General features: G+C 72.1%; 4 protein-coding genes across 15 annotated transcripts; 3 read left to right on the top strand and 1 right to left on the bottom strand.

The window, feature by feature from the left end:
* Nucleotides 1–23: 23 nt before the first annotated feature.
* Nucleotides 24–3,546, top strand: CNGA4 (cyclic nucleotide gated channel subunit alpha 4). Of its 2 annotated transcripts, none has more exons than XM_068674943.1 (5): nt 24–462; nt 726–836; nt 937–1,043; nt 1,552–2,547; nt 2,616–3,546. In XM_068674943.1, exons 1-5 carry the CDS (start codon nt 389–391, stop codon nt 3,371–3,373), a joined length of 2,046 nt encoding a protein of 681 aa, XP_068531044.1. In that variant the 5' UTR covers nt 24–388; the 3' UTR covers nt 3,374–3,546. The 2 variants fall into 2 exon arrangements, with proteins under 2 accessions (XP_068531044.1, XP_068530956.1); XM_068674855.1 differs by having other exon boundaries at nt 723–836.
* Nucleotides 3,547–4,734: 1,188 nt separating this feature from the next.
* Nucleotides 4,735–7,545, top strand: CCKBR (cholecystokinin B receptor). The gene is made up of 5 exons (XM_068675130.1): nt 4,735–5,032; nt 5,688–5,939; nt 6,009–6,273; nt 6,376–6,503; nt 6,728–7,545. Exons 1-5 carry the CDS (start codon nt 4,864–4,866, stop codon nt 7,240–7,242), a joined length of 1,329 nt encoding a protein of 442 aa, XP_068531231.1. The 5' UTR covers nt 4,735–4,863; the 3' UTR covers nt 7,243–7,545.
* Nucleotides 7,546–8,434: 889 nt separating this feature from the next.
* On the top strand, nt 8,435–11,904 carry SMPD1 (sphingomyelin phosphodiesterase 1). The gene is made up of 6 exons (XM_068675066.1): nt 8,435–8,674; nt 9,437–10,200; nt 10,500–10,671; nt 10,761–10,837; nt 11,079–11,224; nt 11,325–11,904. The coding sequence occupies exons 1-6, from the start codon at nt 8,471–8,473 to the stop codon at nt 11,732–11,734; spliced, it is 1,773 nt and encodes a 590-aa protein (XP_068531167.1). The 5' UTR covers nt 8,435–8,470; the 3' UTR covers nt 11,735–11,904.
* Nucleotides 11,905–11,990: 86 nt separating this feature from the next.
* APBB1 (amyloid beta precursor protein binding family B member 1) lies at nt 11,991–18,825 on the bottom strand. Of its 11 annotated transcripts, none has more exons than XM_068673830.1 (15): nt 18,281–18,825; nt 17,850–17,908; nt 17,089–17,721; nt 15,376–15,554; nt 15,249–15,305; nt 15,095–15,180; nt 14,941–14,977; nt 14,573–14,710; nt 14,315–14,472; nt 13,664–13,778; nt 13,453–13,537; nt 13,133–13,216; nt 12,909–13,024; nt 12,644–12,820; nt 11,991–12,578 (listed from the first exon to the last, which is right to left on the bottom strand). In XM_068673830.1, the coding sequence occupies exons 1-15, from the start codon at nt 18,808–18,810 to the stop codon at nt 12,411–12,413; spliced, it is 2,622 nt and encodes an 873-aa protein (XP_068529931.1). In that variant the 5' UTR covers nt 18,811–18,825; the 3' UTR covers nt 11,991–12,410. The 11 variants fall into 11 exon arrangements, 7 of the variants coding, with proteins under 7 accessions (XP_068529931.1, XP_068530016.1, XP_068530090.1 ...); XM_068673915.1 differs by having other exon boundaries at nt 13,676–13,778; XM_068673989.1 differs by having other exon boundaries at nt 14,315–14,442.
* Between the last annotated feature and the right edge of the window lie 1,761 nt (nt 18,826–20,586).

Genomic DNA, 20,586 nt, shown 5'->3' with positions numbered 1-20,586 from the left:
GGGCGGGGCTCGGGGCGGGGCCAGGTGGGCAGCGGGGCGGGGCGGGGCGGGGCGGGGCGGGGCGGGGCGGGGCGGGGCGGGGCGGGGCGGGGCGGGGGCACCGGGGCTGTGCGGGACCTGCCCCTGCCCTGCCCCTGCCCCTGGCCCTGGACCGGCACCGGGCACCGGGCACCGGCCGCCCCCTCCCGCCCCCTGTCCCGCTGCCGGTCCCGCAGCGCCCCGAGCCCGGCGGCAGCCCCGGCGGCTCTCCGCCCCCACGGCCCCGGGGACGCGCACGGCAGCGCTCGGGTCCCGGTGCGCGGTGAGCAGCCCCCGGGGAGCCCCGGTTGCCAGGACCCGCCCGGCCCCGCCCGGCCGCGCCCCGGCCCCGCAGCAGCCCCGGTGCAGGATGCGGAACCTCAGCGCGGTGCTGTCCCGACGCTGGGACCGGGCCCCGGCACCACGCACCGGCCGCACGCAGCGGTGAGCGGGGCCGGGGGGTGCCCCGCCGGGGGGACCGGCACCGGCACCGGGACCGGGGCACGAGGGGGGTCCCCATCAGCACCCCTGCCCCGTGCGGGGTGGGGTGAGCCGGGGAGCTGGGCTCGGGGGGGGCACGGGGGGTCACTGGGGGGGCACTGGGGGGCACGGGGGGGCACTGGGGGTCACGGTGGGGCACGGTAGGGCAGCAGGGCCCATCCCGGGGGGGTCCCATCCACCACGCCCCCCCCGTGCCTCCCCAGCAGCGCTGCCGCTCCCCGGAGCTGGATCCTCGACCCCTCCGGGGACTGGTACTACTGGTGGCTCAGCGCCATGGTCCTGCCCGTCATGTACAACTGGATCGTCATCGTCTGCAGGTGCCGGGCTGCGGGGTGGGCGCCGGGGCTGCAGCCGGGGGGGTGCCCCGGGGGCTGGGGCCGGCTCCGGGCAGCCCGGTGACGGTGCCGGTGCCGCCAGGTCCTGCTTCGCCGAGCTCCAGGAGCAGCACACGGTGCTGTGGCTGAGCCTGGACTGCCTGAGCGACGCGCTCTACCTGCTGGACATCGCCGTGCACCTGCACACCGGTCAGTGCCCCAGCACGCCCCACGCCCGGCCGCTTGCACCAACACCACAGGCACCTACCCACACTCACAGCTACACGCGGTCACACGTGTGCACACACACATGTATGCCCACGTGTGCACGCACAGATACGTGTACTTGCACACGAAGACAAAGATGCACAAACCTGTGTGATGTGCATGTGGCACACACACACACACGTGGCACACACAGACCTGGGAGCACAGCAGTCACTGGGCAGGGGGCGGGGGGGGGCCGGGCTGACATTTTGGGGTGGGCGCCCATCTGCCGAGCCCCTCAGCAGTACAGCCACGCAGGCAGCACAGGGCCCAGTGGTGACATATGCGATGTCCCCCACCTCTACCAGCACAGGGCCACCCCACAGCCTCTCACCCCCCATTTGGGTGCCCCCGGACCCATGAGTCCCCTGTCCCCACATCCCTCCTGGACCCAGGGCCCTCCACCCCCAGGGGCTCCCCAGGGGGCCGCGTGCTGACTCACTGCCCCCAGGCTTCCTGGAGGAGGGCATCCTGGTGCAGGACCGGGCGCAGATCCGGCGGCGCTACCTGCGCTCTGCCAGCTTCCCCTGGGACGTGGCCTCGGTGCTGCCCACCGACCTGCTCTACCTGCACCTGGGCCCGGCCGTGCCGGCCGTGCGAGCCAACCGCTTCCTGCGGGTCCCGCGGCTCTTCGAAGCCTTTGACCGCCGGGAGACACGCACTGCCCACCCCTACGCCTTCCGCATCGCCAAGCTGATGCTCTACGTCTTCGTCACCATCCACTGGAACGGCTGCCTCTACTTTGCCCTCTCCACCTACCTGGGGCTGGGTGCCGACGACTGGGTCTACCCCAACGCCAGCCGCCCCGGCTTCGCCCGCCCGCTGCGGCAGTACCTGCACAGCTTCTACATCTCCACCCTCATCCTCACCACCGTGGGTGACACGCCGGAGCCCCAGCGCGAGGAGGAGTTCCTCTTCATGACCGCCGGCTTCCTGCTGGCCGTGCTGGGCTTCGCCACCATCATGGGCAGCATGAGCTCCGTCATCGCCAACATGAACGCAGCCGACGCCGCCTTCTACCCCGACCACGGCCCGGTGCAGCAGTACCTGCAGGCACACGGTGTCGGGGGGCGGCTGCTGCGGCGGGTGGCCGGCTGGCACCAGCACCTGCGGGCGCACAGGAAGCTGGTGGGGGAGCGGGCCGTGCTCCGGCACCTCCCCAGCCGGCTGCGGGCCGAGGTGGCCGCCAGCGTGCACCTGCCTGCCCTGCGCAAGGTGTCCCTGTTCCAGAACTGCGAGCGCGGTGTGCTGGAGGCGCTGGTGCTCAAGCTGCGGCCACAGGTCTTCAGCCCCGGAGAGTTCGTCTGCCGCACCGGCGACGTGGGGCGGGAGATGTATTTCATCCGCGAGGGGCGTCTGGCCGTGGTGGCAGCCGACGGCGTCACACAGCTCGCCATCCTGGGCGAGGGGCTCTACTTCGGGGAGATCAGCCTCATCAACATCCGAGGTGAGCCTCTGCCACACCCCTGCAAGCACACCCCCAGCCCTGGCCTCACCGCAGCTCTGCATCCCCAGGGAACAGGTCGGGGAACCGTCGCACCGCCAACATCCAGAGCATTGGCTACTCAGACCTCTTCTGCCTCTCCAAGGAGGACCTGACAGAGGTGCTGGCCGAGTTCCCCAGCGCCCGCGCCCTGATGGAGGCCAAGGGGCGTGAGATCCTGCTGCGCATGGACAAGCTGGATGTGCACGCTGAGGCAGCAGCGGTGGCAGCAGCAGAGGAGGCTGAGCAGCGAGTGCAGGCGCTGGAGGTGGCCCTGGAGGAGCTGCAGACACGGGTGGCCCGGCTGCTGGCCCAGCTGGAGTCCAGCGCCTTCAAGCTGGCGCTGCGCATCGGGCGCCTCGAGAGCAGGGCCCAGCAGCGGCGCCTGGCCAGGGAACGGGCTCCAGCCAGGGACCAGGGGACCACCAGGCTGCAGGGACCTGATGGGGGACGGGGTCCTGCTGGGGCACAGGGTCCCACAAGGGTGCGGGGTCCCAATGGTGTACAGGGTCCCATGAGGGCACAGGGTCCCACAAGGGTGCAGGGTCCCAATGGTGTACAGGGTCCCACTGATGTGCAGGGTCCCACCAGGGTGCAGGGTTCCACCAGGATGCAGGGTCCCACTGGTGTACGGGGTCCCACTGGTGTACGGGGTACCACCAGGGTGCAGGGTTCCATGGGGATGCAGGGTCCCACTGGTGTACGGGGTCCCGCTGGTGTACAGGGACCCACCAGGGGCCAGGGTCCCACGGGGGTGCGGGGCACAAGACGCAGAGGCCCCCGGCGCTGAAGGTCAAGGGACCTGTCCGGCTGTCAGGTGTGCGCCAGCGGTGACGCTGGGTGCTTTGTGACAGCCATCGCTGGGTAACGATGACAACAGTCGCTAGGTAACAAGGACAACAACCACTAGGTGATGGTGACAATAGTTGCTATGTAACAATGACAACAGTTGCTAGGTAACAAGGATGGTTGTTCATGACTGAGACGGGAGCTGCAGGGATGGGGCACAGCGGGCACAGGAACCAGAGCGGGACAGAGACGGGGCCACGGCCACCTGGGGGGGAGAGGACAGGAGTGGGAAGGGACAGGAGGGGATGGGAAAGGGGATGGGGTGGGAAGGGACAGGAGGGGATGGGGCTGGAGGGCACAGGAATGGGGGTGGGACGGGAATGGGGATGGGATGGGAAAAAGGATGGGTTCAGAAATGGGGATGGGGATGGAAAAGGAAGGGGACAGGGTCTGGACAGGGATGGGGACAGGGAAGGGAGAGGATGGGCGAGCAGGTCAGGATGCAACAGGGATGGGGATGGGACTGGGCCAAGGTTCAGAACAGGGACAGGGATGGGGATGGGACGGGATGGGGAAGGGGAGAGGGAAGGGAGGAGACGAGCAAGGATCAGGGATGGGTTCGGACCAGGGGCAGGGATGGGGATAGGGTGGGGAGAAGGACGGTCAGAAAAGGGACACGGAGGGGGGTGAGATGAGGACGGAATGGGAGTGTGGGTGGGAAGGGAATGGGGTCGGAACAGGGATGGGGCTGGGGACGGGAGCGGCCACGAGGGCCGGCATCTCTGGGGCCCCGGCTGCGGCGGCAACGGGAGCGGCCCCGCGCCCCCGGGCAGACCCCGGCCCTGGCCCCGGCTGGGAGCGGCGCAGCTGCGGCAAACAGCCCCGGGCAGCCTGGGCAAACAGCGGGCGGCACCCGCCGGCAGCCGCTGCCCGGGCACCCGGGAATGCTGCGGGGAGCGGCCGGAACGGCCCCGGCAGGGCGGGGTGCGCGCCCCGAGCCTCCCGAGCGCTCTGAGACCCGCGAGCCCCCCGAGCCCCTTGAGTCCCCCAAGCCCTCCGAGCCCCCCGAGCCCCCCGAGCCCCGTGGTCCCCGAGCCCCGGCCCCACGTGGGATCCCTCGAACCCGGTTCCCGCTGCCGGCCGGCGGCCCCCGCTGCTCCGCGGCCCGCGCCCCCCCCCGGGTTCCCCTGCCCCGCCACCCCCGGGTTCTCCCCGCGCCGCCGCCGCCGCTCTCCCCCGCTCCCCCCCGGCTCCCCCCGGCTCCCCCCGGGCTCCCCCCGCTCCCTGCCGCTGCCGCGCCCCCGGCCCGCCCCGCGCCCCCGCCCCGCGCCCCCGCCGCCGGGCGCCGCCCCCGCTCACTCTCCCGGCGGCTCCGGAGCGAGCGGGGCGGCGCGGAGCCTCCTCCCGGGGCCGCCGCCGGTGCCGCCGCCGGGGTGGGCGCGATGGGCGCGATGGGCACGGGGCGGCTCTGACGGCGGCTCCGGCGGCGCCATGGACCCGCGGCGCCTCAATGAGTCCCTGCAGGAGATGCTCTGCCGCCCCGGGAACGGCACCGGCACCGGCACCGGCACGGACACCGGCACCGGCTCCGGCTCCTCCTGGAACAGCTCCGCCTGCGACCTCCTCCGCAGGGGCCTCCGCGGGCCCCCGGCGCCCAAAGGTGAGACCGGGGCGGGGTGGGACGGGACGGGACCCGGCAGCCGCTCCGTCCCGCCGTGCGCCCCGTCTCCTGCCCGGCGCAACCCGGCGCGCCCGCGGTTCCCCCGTGTGCCCCAGCCCCGCCAGCCCCGGTGCCCGGTGCCCAGCACCCGGCAGCCCTGGAGCGCGGCTCGGGGCCGGGCTGTGCCCGCGCGGGGGCAGCGAAGGTGCCGGGCGGAGGCGGGCGCGGAGCCCCGCGGCGCGCACCCCCGGTCCCGGTGCCCGTCGCTGGCCGCGCGGCCGGGGCTCGCTCAGCTCCCGGCGCGGTCACGTCCGAGCGCGGCCGGGGAGCGGGGGGCGCGGGGCTGCCAGCGCCCGGCCCCGGGGAGCGTCGGCACCGCCGCGACTCCGGCGCCCGCCCGCTGCCCTGGTGCTGGAGCCCAGCCTGGGTGGCGTCGTGCCCGCCGAGCCGCGCTGGGGAGGGAGAGCGCCCGGGCATCCTGGCACCGCGTCCGCTGCAGTGATGGCCGCGGGGACGTCCCGGCTCTGCCCACCAGGCGCTCGCTAGGGCTGGTGAGAGCCCGGGCGCTTGGCTACCGTCCGCGGCCACACCGCCCTCGCCATGGCCAGTGCGCCCAGACATGCACTTGACCACCTGTGACCCTGCTGCCCCGCAGACCTGGACCTGACAGTGCGCGTCCTGCTGTACGCGCTGATCTTTGTGCTGAGCATCTGCGGGAACGCCCTGGTCGTGGCCGTGCTGCTCCTGAACCGCCGCCTGCGCACCGTCACCAACTCCTTCCTGCTGTCCCTGGCGCTCAGTGACCTGATGCTGGCACTCTGCTGCATGCCCTTCACTCTCGTCCCCAACCTCATGGGCACCTTCATCTTCGGCAAGGCTGTCTGCAAGCTCATGGCCTACCTCATGGGTACGGTGGGTGGGGGGCCGGGGGGTTGTGCCACGCCATGCTGTGGGTGCTGACCCTCACTGCCCGCAGGCGTCTCCGTGTCGGTCTCCACCTTCAGCCTGGTGGCCATCGCCATTGAGCGGTACAGTGCCATCTGCAACCCGCTGCAATCCCGCGTGTGGCAGACGCGCTCGCACGCCTGCCGGGTCATCGCCAGCACCTGGCTCTTCTCGGCGCTGCTCATGCTGCCCTACGCCATCTACAGCACCACGCGGGCCGTGCCCTCCCGCGGTGGCCGCCCAGCCCTCAGCCAGTGCACGCACGACTGGCCCAGCGAGCACGTCCGGCAGGCCTGGTGAGCTGGCCCCAGCCCCGCACCGTGCGCTCCTGCACCCAGCACAGCCGCTGCGGCAGGGCTGGGAGAGGGGCTGCCATGCAACAGGTGCTGTCCTTTCAGGTATGTTCTGCTGCTTCTCATCCTCTTCTTCATCCCGGGTGTGGTGATGATCGTGGCTTACGGGCTCATCTCTCGTGAGCTCTATCGAGGGATCCGCTTTGAGTTGGACATCAAGGGGGAGGCTGCAGGTGAGGGGATGGGGAGCTGGGGACCTGCAGAGTCCTGCGGGACGCAGCTCTGCTCAGCACCTCCTGCCTGGGGCAAGCAGCGGGGCTGGGCCCCCGGAGCTGCATCCCCTCCTGACACCTGTCGCATGCTGGGGAGGCCGTGCTGCTCCGTGCCTGGTGCTGCATGGGTCCGGGTGGTGCCATGGGGCTGGGGACGTGACCGTGTCCCGTTCCACCCCCCACAGCCCAGCGCAATGGTGGCCCGGAGCCGGCACCTGCCTGCGATGAGGGGGATGGCTGCTACCTGCAGCTCTCCCGGCCAGGCGGTGCGCTGGAGCTGCGTGCACTGGGCACAGCGGGCGCACAGCAGGACCGGGCACGCATCAACAGTTCAGAGGCAAAGCTGGTGGCCAAGCGGCGTGTGATCCGCATGCTGGTGGTCATTGTGGCCATGTTCTTCCTCTGCTGGCTGCCCATCTTCACCGCCAACACCTGGCGTGCCTTTGCACCGCGGGCAGCCCAGCGCGCACTCTCGGGGACACCCATCTCCTTCATCCACCTCCTCTCCTACACCTCCGCCTGTGCCAACCCCCTCATCTACTGCTTCATGAACCACCGCTTCCGCAAGGCCTTCCTGGGCACCTGCACCGGCTGCCGCCGCGCCTGCCCGCGCCGCCCGCTCGACGAGGACGTGGCCAACGTCAACGCCTCGCTCTCCAAGTTCAGCTACACCACTGTCAGCAGCCTCGGGCCCCCATGAGCCCAGCCCCGTGCCCCTCCACCCCCGCCACCTCCCAGCTGTGTCCTGACACAGCTCCCAATGCTTTGCGTCCCCTCTACCCCTCCAGCCTCAGTGGCACCCCCGCGCGCCCCCCCCCCAACCTGCCCCGGGGCATCCCCCGTGCCTGCGGGCTCTGCGCTGCGGCCCCGGGCTGAGCAGGGTGGCGGCGGCGGCCCCCGCGCTCCCCTCGCCCCGCCCGTGGGGCTGAGGCGGGGGTGATGGGGGAAGCCCCCAGCCCATCCCGGGCCCTCCCCGCTCGCTCCCCGCGGGCTGCGGCCGCAATAAAGCCTTTGCCTGGTGTCACCCGCTCCGCTTCTTCCCCCCCGCGCCCGGCACCGGGCGGCGCGGAGCACGGAGCCGGGCGGGGAGCGGCAGCGCCGGGAGCCCCGGGCTGGGTCCGAGCCCCGGGACTGGGACGGCCCCGAGCGGGGGGAGCCCCGCGGGAGCAGGGGGGCAGCGCCTGCATGCTCCGCACCGGCACCGGCACCGGGACGGTCCCGAGCGGCTCGGCGCGGCTGGGGCAGCCCCAGAGCCCCGGGTGCTGCCGCCGCTCCTGCCCGGCCCCGGCTCCGCCCGCGGCTCACACCCCCGCGTGGGTGTGTGCACACCCGTGTGCGTGCAGGCACACGCAGCTGCTCGGGCTTGCACAGCCCTGCACACAGCCCTGCTCACACACCTGCACCCCTGTGCACGCGCACACTGCTGCGCCTGGCACTTGCACACCCACACACACCCACCCCCCCGTGCCAGCACACGCACGCAGCTGCGCCCCCCGGGCACAAGCACAGCAGGTCCCGTGGGCAGCAGGGCAGGACCCACGGGGGGGGGGGGGCGGAGGTGTCCCCGTGGGCAGCAGCGGGGGGTCCCCAGGGGCTGTGCTCCTGCTCACACAGCGCCCACCGGGCTCCATCTCCCACAGCCCCCCCGTGACCCCAGGTCCCGCAGTGCCCCGGGGGGGCTCCACCTGGCCGTGACCTCACGGGACCCCGTGTCCGTGACGCCCACCCGGGCCCCATCTCCCCGCGCCGCGCCCCGGTGCGCCCCGTCCCCGGCCGTGCCCCCGCTGGGGCTGCCCCCCCCCCCCCCGACTACAACTCCCGTCGTGCCCCGCGGGAAGCCCCGCCCCCCACGCGCTCAGGCCCCGCCCCCTGGCTCTGGCCCCGCCCCCTCCCCTCCCGGCCCCGCCCCGCTCGGAGCCGTCCCGGCCATGGCGGTGGGCGCGGGCCGGGCCCCGCCGCTGGCCCTGGCCCTGGCCCTGGCCGTGGCCGTGGCCGTGGCGCTGCCGCTGTCGGTGGCGCTGTCGCCGCCCGGGGCCGCGCTGCTGGAGGCGGCGGGGCCGCGCTGGGGCTGGCGCAACCTGACGTGCCCGGGCTGCCGCCTGCTCTTCGGGGCGCTCGACCTGGCCCTGCAGGTGCCGGGGGGACCGGGACGGGGCGGGGGGGACCGGGGGGAAAGGGGAGAGGGGAGAGGGGGGGGCACCGGGACGGGGCGGGACGGGAGGGCACCGGGACGGGAGGAGGGGAGGGGAGGGGAGGGCACCGGGGCCGGGGGGCACCGGGGAGGGACGGGACGGGACGGGGGAGGAGGGGACGCGGGCGGAGGGCACCGGGAGGGCGAGGGGAGGGCACCGGGACGGGACGGGGCAGGGCAGGGAAGGGGGGAGGGGAAGGAACGGGACGGGACAGGAGGGCACCGGGGGGGAAGGGCACCGGGGAGGGGCAGGACGAAAGGGGAAGGGGAAGTGGAAGGGGAAGGGGAAGGGGAAGGGGTAGGGGGGGCACCGGGACTGGAGGGCACCGGGACGGGACGGGACGGGACGGGGAGGCAGCAGCACGGGGCCAGGGCCAGGGCCGGGAGGAGGCCGAGGCTGGGGCTGGACGGGAACGGGCAGAGCGGGGCCAGCGAGGCCGGGGCCGGGGCCGGGGCCGGGAGGGCGCAGGGATGGGAGCAGCGAGGCCGGGGCAGGGCCGGGGCCTCGTGACAGCCGCTGTCGGGACGGGACGTGCCTGGGGGTGGTCACGGGACGGGGACAGGGACGGGACGGGGACAGCCGAGGACAGGGCCGGGCGCTGGGGCACAGAAGGGGAAGGGGAACCCGGCCAAGGCCGCCCGCTTCCCCCGGGGCCGGGTGCTGGCGGCACGAGGACCAGCGCGTGCCCATCGCCCACCGCAGCTGGAGCCCAACGTGGTGCGCGTGGGGCGCGTGGCGGCGGGGCTGTGCCAGGAGCTGCGGCTGGCGCGCCCCGAGATCTGCCGCCAGGCCGTGCAGCTCTTCCAGCGCGACGTGGTGGCCGCCTGGGCCCGCTCCGTGCTGCGGCCGGCCGAGGCCTGCGGGCTGCTGCTGGGCCCCCGCTGCGGCCACTGGGACATCTACGGCGCCTGGAACGTCTCCCTGCCCGCCGCCCCCAAGCCGCCGGTGCGGCCCCCGGCACCTCCGCCGCCCGGCGCGCCCAGCGCCCGCGTCCTCTTCCTCACCGACCTGCACTGGGACCGGCTCTACACCCCGGGCAGCGATGCCGCCTGCCCCGACCCGCTCTGCTGCCGCGGCGCCGCCCGCCCCGGCCCCGGCGGCGCTGGCTTCTGGGGCGAGTACAGCAAGTGCGACCTGCCGCTGCACACCATCGCGGGGCTGCTGGCCCAGCTGCGCCACGCCGGCCCCTTCGCCGCCGCGTACTGGACGGGCGACATCCCGGCACACAACGTCTGGCAGCAGCGCCGCGAGGACCAGCTGCTGGCCCTGCGCACCGTCACCGCGCTGTTGCGCCAGCACCTGGGCACCCTGCCCGTCTACCCGGCCGTGGGCAACCACGAGGCCACCCCCGTCAATGCCTTTCCCCCACCCTACGTGCACGGCAACCAGTCCTCGGCGTGGCTGTACGACGCAATGGCTGAGGCCTGGAAGGACTGGCTGCCCCCGCCGGCGCTGGAGACCCTCCGGTGGGGCGGCTGCACAGGGAGCAAGGGGCTGGGGGGGCTCTGTGCTGGCTGGGGGGGCACAGGGGGAAGGAGCTTGTAGGGCACGGAGGGACTACTGGTGGGAGGGTGCTTGGACAGGCGGGGGGGGTGCAGACCAGGGGCACACAGGTGCCTGGGGCAGGGGCACTGGTGCCTGGGGCAGATGTGAGGGGAGGCAGGGGGGTGTCTGAGGCACTGCGGGCTGGTGGGGGACGTGTGCCGGACACATGGGGATAGCAGAGCCCCGGGCAGTCGGTGCTGACCCCCCCCCTTCCCTGCAGAGCCGCTGGCTTCTACACGGTGCAGGTATGGCCCGGGCTGCGCCTCGTCTCGCTCAACATGAACTTCTGCTCCCAGGCCAACTTCTGGCTGCTCATCAACTCCACCGACCCCGCGGGGCAGCTGCAGTGGCTCGTGGGCGTTCTGGAGGCCGCCGAGCAGCAGGGGGAGAAGGTGGGCGGCAGCGGGGTGGGGGTGTCCCGGGGCCCTGCTACCCCTGTGCACCCCCCACCAGCTCCCCCTCTCCTGGCTGCTGCCCCTAGGTGCACATCATCGGGCACATCCCCCCGGCCCACTGCCTGCGGAGCTGGAGCTGGAACTACTACCGCATCGTCAACAGGTCAGCCTGCGGGGGACCCGCTCTGTGCCGGGGCCCTGCTGCGCCTGGTGCCATCAGGAGGCCAAGGGCGAGGGCCGGGTGGGGGCTGGCGCCAGCGGGTGCCGTGGGCGCAGCAGCCAGGCTGGTGCAACGAGTCCCGGGAGCAGCAGTGCCGCGGGGTGGGGCCAGCCCCGGGCAGCGCCGCGGGGCAGGGGACGGGGCCTGGCGCTGGCTGCGCTCACCCCTGGTGCCCCACGCGCAGGTTTGAAGGCACCATCGCAGCACAGTTCTTTGGGCACACACATGTGGATGAGTTTGAGATGTTCTACGATGAGGAGACCCTGACGCGCCCCGTCTCTGTGGCCTTCGTGGCACCCAGCGTCACCACCTACATCAACCTCAACCCTGGTGAGCGCCCCATCCCCTCCCCTCCCCTCCTTTCCCCTCCCCTCCCCTCCTCCCGCTCTGGCTGCGGAGCTGCCCCACAAACCCCGACTGCTGCCCCCAGGCTACCGCGTGTATGAGGTGGACGGCGCCTACAACGGCAGCTCCCACGCCGTGCTGGACCACGAGACGTTCATCCTCAACCTCACCGAGGCCAACGTGCCTGGGGCAGAGCCGCGCTGGCAGCGCCTCTACCGCGCCCGTGAGGCCTACGGGATGGCCTCCGCCTTCCCCGCCGACTGGGACCTGCTCATCCGCCGCTTCCAGGATGACGAGCGCCTCTTCCAGCGCTTCTGGTACCACTTCCACAAGGGCCACCCGCCCCGCGAGCCCTGCCTGGAGGCCTGCAAGGCGGCCCTGCTCTGTGCGCTGCGCACCGGCCGCTCGGCCGACCCCAGCCTCTGCCGGGTGCTGCGCCCAGCCCGGCCTTTCCGGCAGATCCTGCAGCTCTGGCGGCAGCGGCAGCTCTGCTGAGCCCGGGGCTGGCAGCGGCGCCAGGGGACACGTGGGGATGGGGACAGATACTCACCCACTCTGTGGGATGGGAAGGGGCCCCATCCTGGCCGCACGGGGCCACCACTTGGCCCTGCACTCCCACTGGTGGCAGCCCCAGCTGGCTGCATAATAAAGGTTGGTGATGGAGAGAGCCGGCTGCTGGCCCTGGGGGCCAGGAACCTCGTTCCAGCGGTGTGGAGCCGAGGGATGCTGCAGGGAAGGGGCTGGGCCGGGCTGGTGGAATGGGTTTATTAATTATTTAGTACAACACAGATCTTTGTTACAGCAGGAGGGGCAGCTCTGGAGCTGGGCAGCCCCGGCAGGGCCCCCGCACTGCAGGTTAGACCGCATGCATCGGGCAGGCAGCCTGCGCCCTGGCTGGGCAGCGCCCGTCCCAGGAGGCGGCGAGGCCGCCCCGTGCACGGGACAGGGCCCCGGGCCCGGCGCTGCCACCCTGAGGGCACGCACGAGCACAGGGACCCACGCGTGGGACGCAGCCGCCACCCGCCCGGGGACACTCACACACACACACGTGCCCCGGCGCAGGCATGCGCCCCACGGCACCCGGTGCAGCTGCCCCGTCCCAGTCCCGTCCTGGTTGCGGCAGGCAGGAGCGTGGGGCGGGCAGGGGTCTGGTCACTCCCCTCTGCTCTGATCACGGCGTCTGTGCCCCCAGGCGCTTGGGCTTCAGGCTGCCCAGCAGGGTCTGCACGCCCTTGCGGACGGTGGAGCCCACCCGGCGGGCCACTGAGTCAGCAGGCGGCGCGGGCAGGCAGGAGCTGGAGGCCTGGGGCCGGGCGTCCAAGCACTTCTGGTAGCGCAGCTGGGGACAGGGGGTGAGCGGGGCCACGGGGGTGCAGGGGGGGGCGCGGGGCCAGGGACACTCACCATGCAGGCAGCCTGCAGCGCCTCGCTCAGCCCCGCCGCGTTGGGCTCACACCAGACCATGTGGCAGCGGAAGGCGCCGGGGGCGCTGGCCATGATGAAGGCGAAGGAGCGGACATCCCGGCCCACGCCCATGAAGGAGAGGAACCGCACGCGGCACTCACACAGCACCGCCTCCGTCTGCAGGCACAGCGCCGGGCTCAGCACCGGGACGGGGACGGGGACGGGGACAGGGATGGGGATGGGGACGGGGATGGGGCTGCCGCACCTGCTCATGGGTGATGGTGAGCGTGGCAGGGGCCACGTTGACCACGATGGGGGTCCAGTGCTCTTTGCTGCTGGTGGCCAGCGCCGCCTCCAGCGCCGCGTTGATGACGTCCATGCCTGGGACAGGCAGGTGGGGGCTCGGGGCAGGCAGGGGGGAAGAGGGCCCCGTTCCCAGTGTGGGGCACACCCCAACACCAGCCTCCCTCCACGGCCCCCCAGGCTCACCCACGGGCTTGGTGACAGGTACGCAGCCCAGGTAGCAGACCGGGAACTTCTGCACCACCTCGCTCTTGGGCACCGGGAACTCCACTGCGGGCACGGGGCAGGGTCACAGCGCACACCCCGAGCATCCCCCCTGCCCCAGCTGCACCGAACAGCCCCACAGCCAGCCCACGCACAGCCTGCTGCCCCCCTGCCTGCCCTCTGCACCCACCCACATGGCCCCTGCAGCCCCATGGTACTGCCACTGTGCAGCCCCCAGCCCCCCTGCATGCACGGGCTGGTCCCCAGGTGCCTGTGCCCCCCACCCCAGGCCCCTGCCATACCCTGGAAGGGGATCTCCACCATCCTGGAGGAGTCCATGGAGAGGCCGTTAGCCAGTGCCCGGGCACTTCGCCGCTCCACCATGATCTGGGGAGAGCAGAGGGGCCACGGACCCCCCCCAGCCTGTCACGATGCAGCCCCCAACCTCTGCCCGGCACAGGCAGCCGGGGGACAGAGGGGTGGGGGGAGCACCCAGGGCAGCCCTGGGCTCACCTGGGAGCAGACCTCATGCAGGCTGGTGGCGATGTCCTTGGCGGGGCTCTCGCAGCGGAAGACATGGCACTTGAGCATCTGCGTCAGCTGGTCCCGGGCCACGTAGGCGAAGTCCCTGCAAGGAGGGGCTGTGCTCAGGGACCCCTCACAGGCCACCAGGGCCCCGCCCCCCCGCCCACAAGGAGTGGGCCACCGCCACCAAGGCCCCCCAGCACAGCGTGTGCAGAGGCTGGGGACACGCGGCGCTGCCATACCTCTCCCTGGGTGCCCGGCCAGAGCAGCAGGAGAGAGCCAGAGAACAGAGTCAGGGGGGCTGGGCGCACACACACACACCCAGCACGGGGCAGCACCCAGCCCACGGGACCCCCACCTGCCCCAGGACCCCACAACCTGAAAGTATGGGGACCCCACACACACCCTGCATGCTGACAGATGCACCCAGCACCCTGCACGCACAGGACACCCCCGCACCCCCCAGTTCAGGGACCCACCCCACACCTCAGCTCTGGACAAATGCCTGCACCCAGCGTGCCAAGACAGCTGTGTGTGTGCACCCCCCTCTGTACCAGCCCTGCGCACCCCCACGGGGACCCCTGCATGCCCCCTGCGTTCCCAGGAGACCCTGAACAGCCCTTGGCCCCGCGCCCCCACCTGCCACTGTCACGCCCCACGCCCCAGACACGGATGCTGGCCACGGGCTGTGCGTGCAGCAGGGTCTGGTCCTGCGGGTCCACCAGCTTCAGCGTCTGGCTCTGCAGGAGCAGCAGCATGGCCCGGCCCTGGGGGGGCCGTGTCAGGCCAGGGGCAGCCTGGGGTGAGGGGTGCAGGGACAGAGCACGGCATGCAGGGCAGAGAGGGGATGTGCTGGGGGCCAGGGGTGATGCTGTGCTTGGGGAGGGAGGCACTCACCCCCCCCCAGGCACCCGGCGCTCCATGCTGGTGCAGGGACAGCTGGCGGATGCAGTTGTTGACGGCGACGCTGCTCCTCCCGGGTGCCAACTCCTCCTCGCTCATCTCCACCCAGCCCAGCGAGCGCACAGGAAAGCTCTGCGGGGCACGGCCCGGGTGGGCGCAGTTTGGCTCCCACCAGCCCCATGCACCCAGGGGGGCCAGGGGCAGCACCCCGTCCAGCCGAGCCCCCCCCCACAGTGGCAACAGCACAGCCACCGCCCCAGGGCCCCCACATCCCCACAACACCGGGGCAGGAGGGGCCAGGGGAGCTGGGCAGGAGCCCACCACCAGGGCGGCCCCACTCAGCCCCCGCTGTCCCAGCCTACCTTGGAGCCCGGCTCGTCCTCCTCAGCCAGGGCCGCACTGCAAGAGCGGGGCTGTCACCGCCTGCCGCCGGCTGCCACCAGCTGCTCCCTGCGCACGGGGAACCCTGCGCCCAGCTTGGTCAACGCAGCCCCCACCAAGCCCCCAAACCCCCACCTGATGCCCGGCGAGGCCGGGTCTGGTGCCGGTGGCTCCGCATCCTGCACTCCAGGCTCGCCATCGGCCTCCTCTGCCGTGGGGTCCTGGGAAGGAGAGAGGGTGGCAGGGCCGGGCGCAGCAGGCGATGTCCCCGGCCCCGACAGCCCCTCACCTTCCAGAAATCGCCATCGCCGAAGCGCTCAGCCGGAGCGAAGCCCGTCCAGGCGAGCTGTGGGCAGAGTGGAGGGCTCAGGACAAATGCCGTGGGGCAGCTCCACAGCCTGTGCCCCCCGACTCACCGGCTGCTCCTCGCAGGGGGTGCTGCCCTGGGAGCCGCGGGCGAGCCCCGCCGGGGGCTCCCACTGCGTGGTGCCGGTGGGGATGTGCCAGTAGTAGGTGCCCGAGGTGTCCTGCACCCGCATCCATCCCGCAGGCAGGTCCGAGTCCGTCTCGAAGGAGTTCCGGGTCCAGAAGGAGTCTGGGGAGCAGGGGGGGAGCCGAGGCTGGGACCCCCGCAGCCCCACGCAGCCGGGCGGGGACCCCGGGGTGGTCGCCATGCAGGGGGAGCTGCCACACAGCGGGGGGGCACAGCCAGGCAGGGCAGAGACCCCGCTGCCATAAGGAGTCCCGGCGGCCACCAGGACGGGGGCCAGGCCGGGGGGGACACCCGAACACCGGCCCACGGGGTCGCGGGGACGTGGCCAGCAGGCACCGAGACCCCCATCGGGGCGATGGCCACAAGACCCTCGCTGTGCTCGGTGCCCCCCCGCACCCACAGATCCCATCCCGCAGCCCCCACCACGCCGTGGGGCCCGTCACACCAGGGGGCTCCCCTCCCAGCCCCCGCCCCTCGGGACCCCCATCCCCGGCACCCCGCGCCCACCCCCCCGGCACCGCGGGGCCCCCTCCCGGGGGGGGGCTCGGGGCAGCGCTCACCTGGGCCCTGCTGGTCCAGGCGTTGCCCCGGCAACCGCTGACGGCATCGCCAGGGGCCGCCACTGGGATGCGCCGGGGGGGGGGCGGGGATGCGCAGATGGGGGGGGCTGGGACCGGGATGGGGAGGGAGGGAGGGGGCGACAGGGACAGCAGGGGCCGTGCGGAGGGGGCCGGGGGGGCTATGTGGGGCAGCCGGGGGTCGGGGGCACAGGGACGGGGGGGGAGCGGGTGGGGACGGGCAGCTGGGGCACCGTGGGGGACCCCCGCGGCCGGGGGGGGCAATGGGGACGCGCAGCCAGGAGGGTGCTGGGTGACCGCGCTGGGACAGCACGACACGGGGCACGGCACGGATGGACGGATGGATGTGTGACCGGCACGGGGGGGGCACAGCCCGGCCGGGGGCCACCATGCAGAAGGGAGCGATGCAGTGCGCATGCCACAGAGCCGTGGGCAGGGGGCAGGGCTGGGGGCAGCAGAGGGTGCAAGGCTGGGGAGGGCACACAAAGACGTGGGGCTGAGAGGAGCAGGATGGGCACAGCAGGATGGGGGCACAGCAGGAGGGGGGCACAGCAGGATGGGGTACAGCAGGATGGGCATAGCAGGATGGGCACAGCAGGATGGGGCACGGCAGGAGGGGGGCACAGCAGGATGGGCACAGCAGGATAGGGGCAGCAGGATGGGGGCAGCAGGAGGGGGGCAGCAGGAGGGGGGCACAGCAGGATGGGGCACAGCAGGATGGGCACAGCAGGATGGGCACAGCAGGATGGGGCACGGCAGGAGGGGGGCACAGCAGGATGGGGCACAGCAGGATGGGGGCACAGCAGGAGGGGGGCACAGCAGGATGGGGCACAGCAGGATGGGGACAGCTGGATGGGGGCAGCATGATGGGGACAGCAGGAGGGGGACACAGCAGGATGGGGACACAGCACGATGGGGCACTGCAGGAGGGGCATAGCAGGAGGGGGGCACAGCAGGATGGGCATAGCAAGATGGGCACAGCAGAAGGGGGCAGCACACTGGGCTGGGGGCTGCAGGGGCAGCTGTGGCACAGGCAAGCGGGCACACACGGGGCCCACCTGCGTCGTCGGGGGAGCTGCCGGCCGGGCTGCCCTGGCTGAGCGTGGCCCAGCTGGAGTCCTCGTCGCTGGCGGTGCCGCTGCGCGCCCCGAAGAGCCGGCTGGCGCTGCGGCCCTGCTCACGGGGCGCCCGCTCCCCGCTGGGCTCCGACTCGGCCGTGGCGGGGTCGCTCTGCACCGGGGTGGAGTCCCCGTCCCCGTCCTCCGCGTCGTCCCCGTCGTCATCCTCCTCCTCCTCCTCCTCCTCCTCGGGGGCGCCCCGCAGGTCGATGAGCAGGGCCCCCCTGCCGGCGGCGTTGCGGGCGTTGCGTGCGGCCACCTCCAGCTCCTCGGGGGGGGGCCCCAGCTCGTTGCGGTTCTGGTCCCGCTCGGCTGCCCGGCGCAGCTGGTTCTGGCCCTCCTTCACCCACTTGGCATTAGCGGGCTCCTCGCCGGCCTGGGGGGCCGGGCCCCCGCCGCCTCCCAGCTCCGTGCTGCCATGGAGGTGGTGGCCCTGGGGCGAGCCGGGGGGGGCCTTGGCCGGCAGCAGCTCCCCGTGCTCGGGGGGGCCCTGCAGCGCCAGGCTCAGCCCCAGGCAGCTGTTGTCGTTGGCCAGGTCGCTGCGCTTGCTCAGGGACCCCGACATCGCGGGGCCTGGGGACAGCAGAGACGCGGGCAGGACCAGCGTCACCACGGGGAGCGGCTGCCACGGGGCCAGCACCGCCCGTGGGGCCGGCATCGCCCGTGGGGCCCCCCCCCACGGGGCCAGCCCCATCCCTCACCTGCGGTGGCGGAGGCTCCTACAGCCCCCGGGGCGCCAGCTCCTCCGTGTCCATGGGGCCTGCGGGCAGGGGGCACTGGGGACAGCGGGGGCGGCAGTGGCGGTGGGGGTGCCCCCCCTGGCCCCCTGCCCTTCCCCAGCCGCCCCCCGGCCCCGGGACGCCCTCACCCCACTGCGGCCCCGCAGCCGCGACCCTGCCCCACGCACCGTGGGGCTCGGCCCCGCAGCGCCCCAGGGCCCGGTCCTGCCCGGCTCCCACGGCCGAGCCCGGCCCCCCGCAGCCGCCCCCAGCCCCCGGGCCCCGTCCCCGTCCCCGTCGCGGTGCCCCCGCTGCGCCGGGCCCGGAGCCGCACTCGCCCGACCCCCGGCCCCGGCCCCCCCCCCCCGGCGCAGCCCCCGGGGGGAGCGGCCCCGCTGCGGCCCCTCCGGTACCTGCGGCGGCTCCGCTGCCGGGGGGGCGGGGGGGGTCGGCTTCCGCTTCCGAGGGCGGGGCGGAGCGGAGCGGGCACGGCGCGGTGCGGGGCGCTGCGGGGCGGTGCGAGATGCTGCAGCGCGGGGCGGCGCGGGATGCTGCGGGGCGGCACGGCTCGGCACGGAATGGCACGGCTTGGCACGGCACGGCTCGGCACGGGATGGCACGGCACGGGCTGACACGGGCTGACACGGCGCGGTGCGGCACGAGGGTGCTGGGGCAGCCCCGCACGGTGCAGCTTGGTACGGCACGGAACAGGGGGGCTCGGCTCGGCCCGGCTCGGCACCGGGCAGCAGAGGGCAGCACGGAACAACCCGGAGCGGCGGGGAGCGGTGCGGGCAGCACGGGGCAGCGCCTGGGTGCACAGCCCGGCACGGCACGGCACGGCACGGCGTGTGACAGCGGGTATCAGTGCGGCACGGCATGGCACGGCACGGCATGGCACGGCACGGCACGGCATGTGACAGCGGGTATCAGTGCGGCACGGCATGGCACAGCACGGCACGGCATGGCACGGCATGGCACGGCATGGCATGGCATGGCATGGCATGGCATGGCACAGCATGGCATGGCACGGCACGGCACGGCACGGCACAGCACGGCACGGCACGGCACAGCATGGCACAGCATGGCACGGCACGGCAGCAGGGCCCCGTGGAGCCGCTCGCCCAGCCCCACGTCCCGGCGGCTGCTGGAGCCCCCGTGGAGGAGCCCCCAGCCCCTCTCTGGGCAGCCTGTGCCAGGGCTCCGGCACCCGCACAGCACAGCAGTGCTGCCTGGGGCCCAGAGGGCACCACATGGGGATGGACCCTGGGGCTAGGGCGCTGCTCAGCTCCTGCTTAAAACCAGCTCCAGCTCGATGCACAAGTCCGTGGGGCCCAATGGGATCCATCCCAGGGTACTCAGAGAGCTGGCTGATGTCATCACAAGACCCCTCACAAATATTTTTCAACAGTCTGGGGAATCTGGAGAGGTCCCAGTCGACGGGAAACTGGAAAACGTTCTGTTTTCAAGAAGGGCAAGAAAGAAGACCCTGGTAATTATGGGCCTGAGTCTCACTTCAGTGCCTGGTAAAAATCATGGAGAAAACTGTTCTGGGACTTATTGGAAAGCACAAAGTCATAGGCAACAGCAGGTTCATGAGGGGAAGGTCCTGCGTAAAGAACTTAATTTCCTTTTATGACAAGGTTACCCACCTAGTTGATCAAGGGAAGCCAGCTGATGTAATCTTTCTGCATTTCAGCAAAGCGTTTGGTTTCTCACAGTGTCCTTCAGGACTAAATGTCCAGTACACAGCTTAACAAGTACCTAATGCAACGGGTGAACAACTGGCTGGTGGGTCAGGCTCAAAGGGTGCTAGTAAACAGGGTTACATCAGGCTGACGGCCAGTCGCTAGTGGGGTTCCCCAGGGTTCCATTTTGGGGCCAGTTCTCTTCGATGTTTCCATTTAAATGCCTTTGATGCAGGACTTGAAGGTGTTTTGAGTAAGCTTGCAGACAACACTAGGAGGAGCTAGACGACACGATGGAGGAGCTGTTGACTCTGCTGAGGGCAGAGATGCTTTGCAGAGAGATCTGGACAAATCAGAGTTGGGCCATCACAAAATGCATGAAGTTTAACAAGAGCAAGTGCCATGTCCTGCAGATGGGACGGGGCAACCCTGGCTATACGTGCAGACTGGGGGACGAGAGGCTGGAGAGCAGCCCCACAGAGAGGGGTCTGGGGGTGCTGGTTGTCAGCACATTGAATACAAGTCAACAGCCTGCCCTGGTAGCCGAAAGGTACCCCAGGGAACCTGGAGGTATGCCCCAGGCATGGCACTGGCCTCTCCTTGAGAGCTGCATGCAGCTTGGGGCATCACAATATAAGGACATAAAACTACTAGAAAGCGTCCAAAGGAGGGCTACAAAGATGGGGAAGGGTCTCAAGGGCAAGATGCACAAGGAGGAGCTGAAGTCACTTTGTTTGTTCAGCCCACAGAAGAGGAGGCTGGGGGGAGGCCTCATGGCGGCCTGCAGCCCCCTCACGAGGGGAGGCCTCATGGCGGCCTGCAGCTCCGTCACAAGGGGAGGCCTCATGGCGGCCTGCAGCTCCCTCATGAGGGGAGTGGAGGGGCCGGCGCTGAGCTCTGCTCTCTGGGGACAGTGACAGGACCCGAGGGGATGGCATGGAGCTGGGACAGGGGAGGGTCAGGCTGGGGGTTAGGGAAAGGGTCTGCACCCAGAGGTGGTCGGGCACTGGGACAGGCTGCCCAGGGCACGGCAC

This window comes from Anas acuta, chromosome 1 (assembly GCF_963932015.1).
Source record: "Anas acuta chromosome 1, bAnaAcu1.1, whole genome shotgun sequence".
Lineage (NCBI taxonomy): Eukaryota > Metazoa > Chordata > Aves > Anseriformes > Anatidae > Anas > Anas acuta.
The sequence above is the reverse complement of the archived record's forward strand: the minus strand, read 5'-3'. Positions and strand labels throughout refer to the sequence as shown.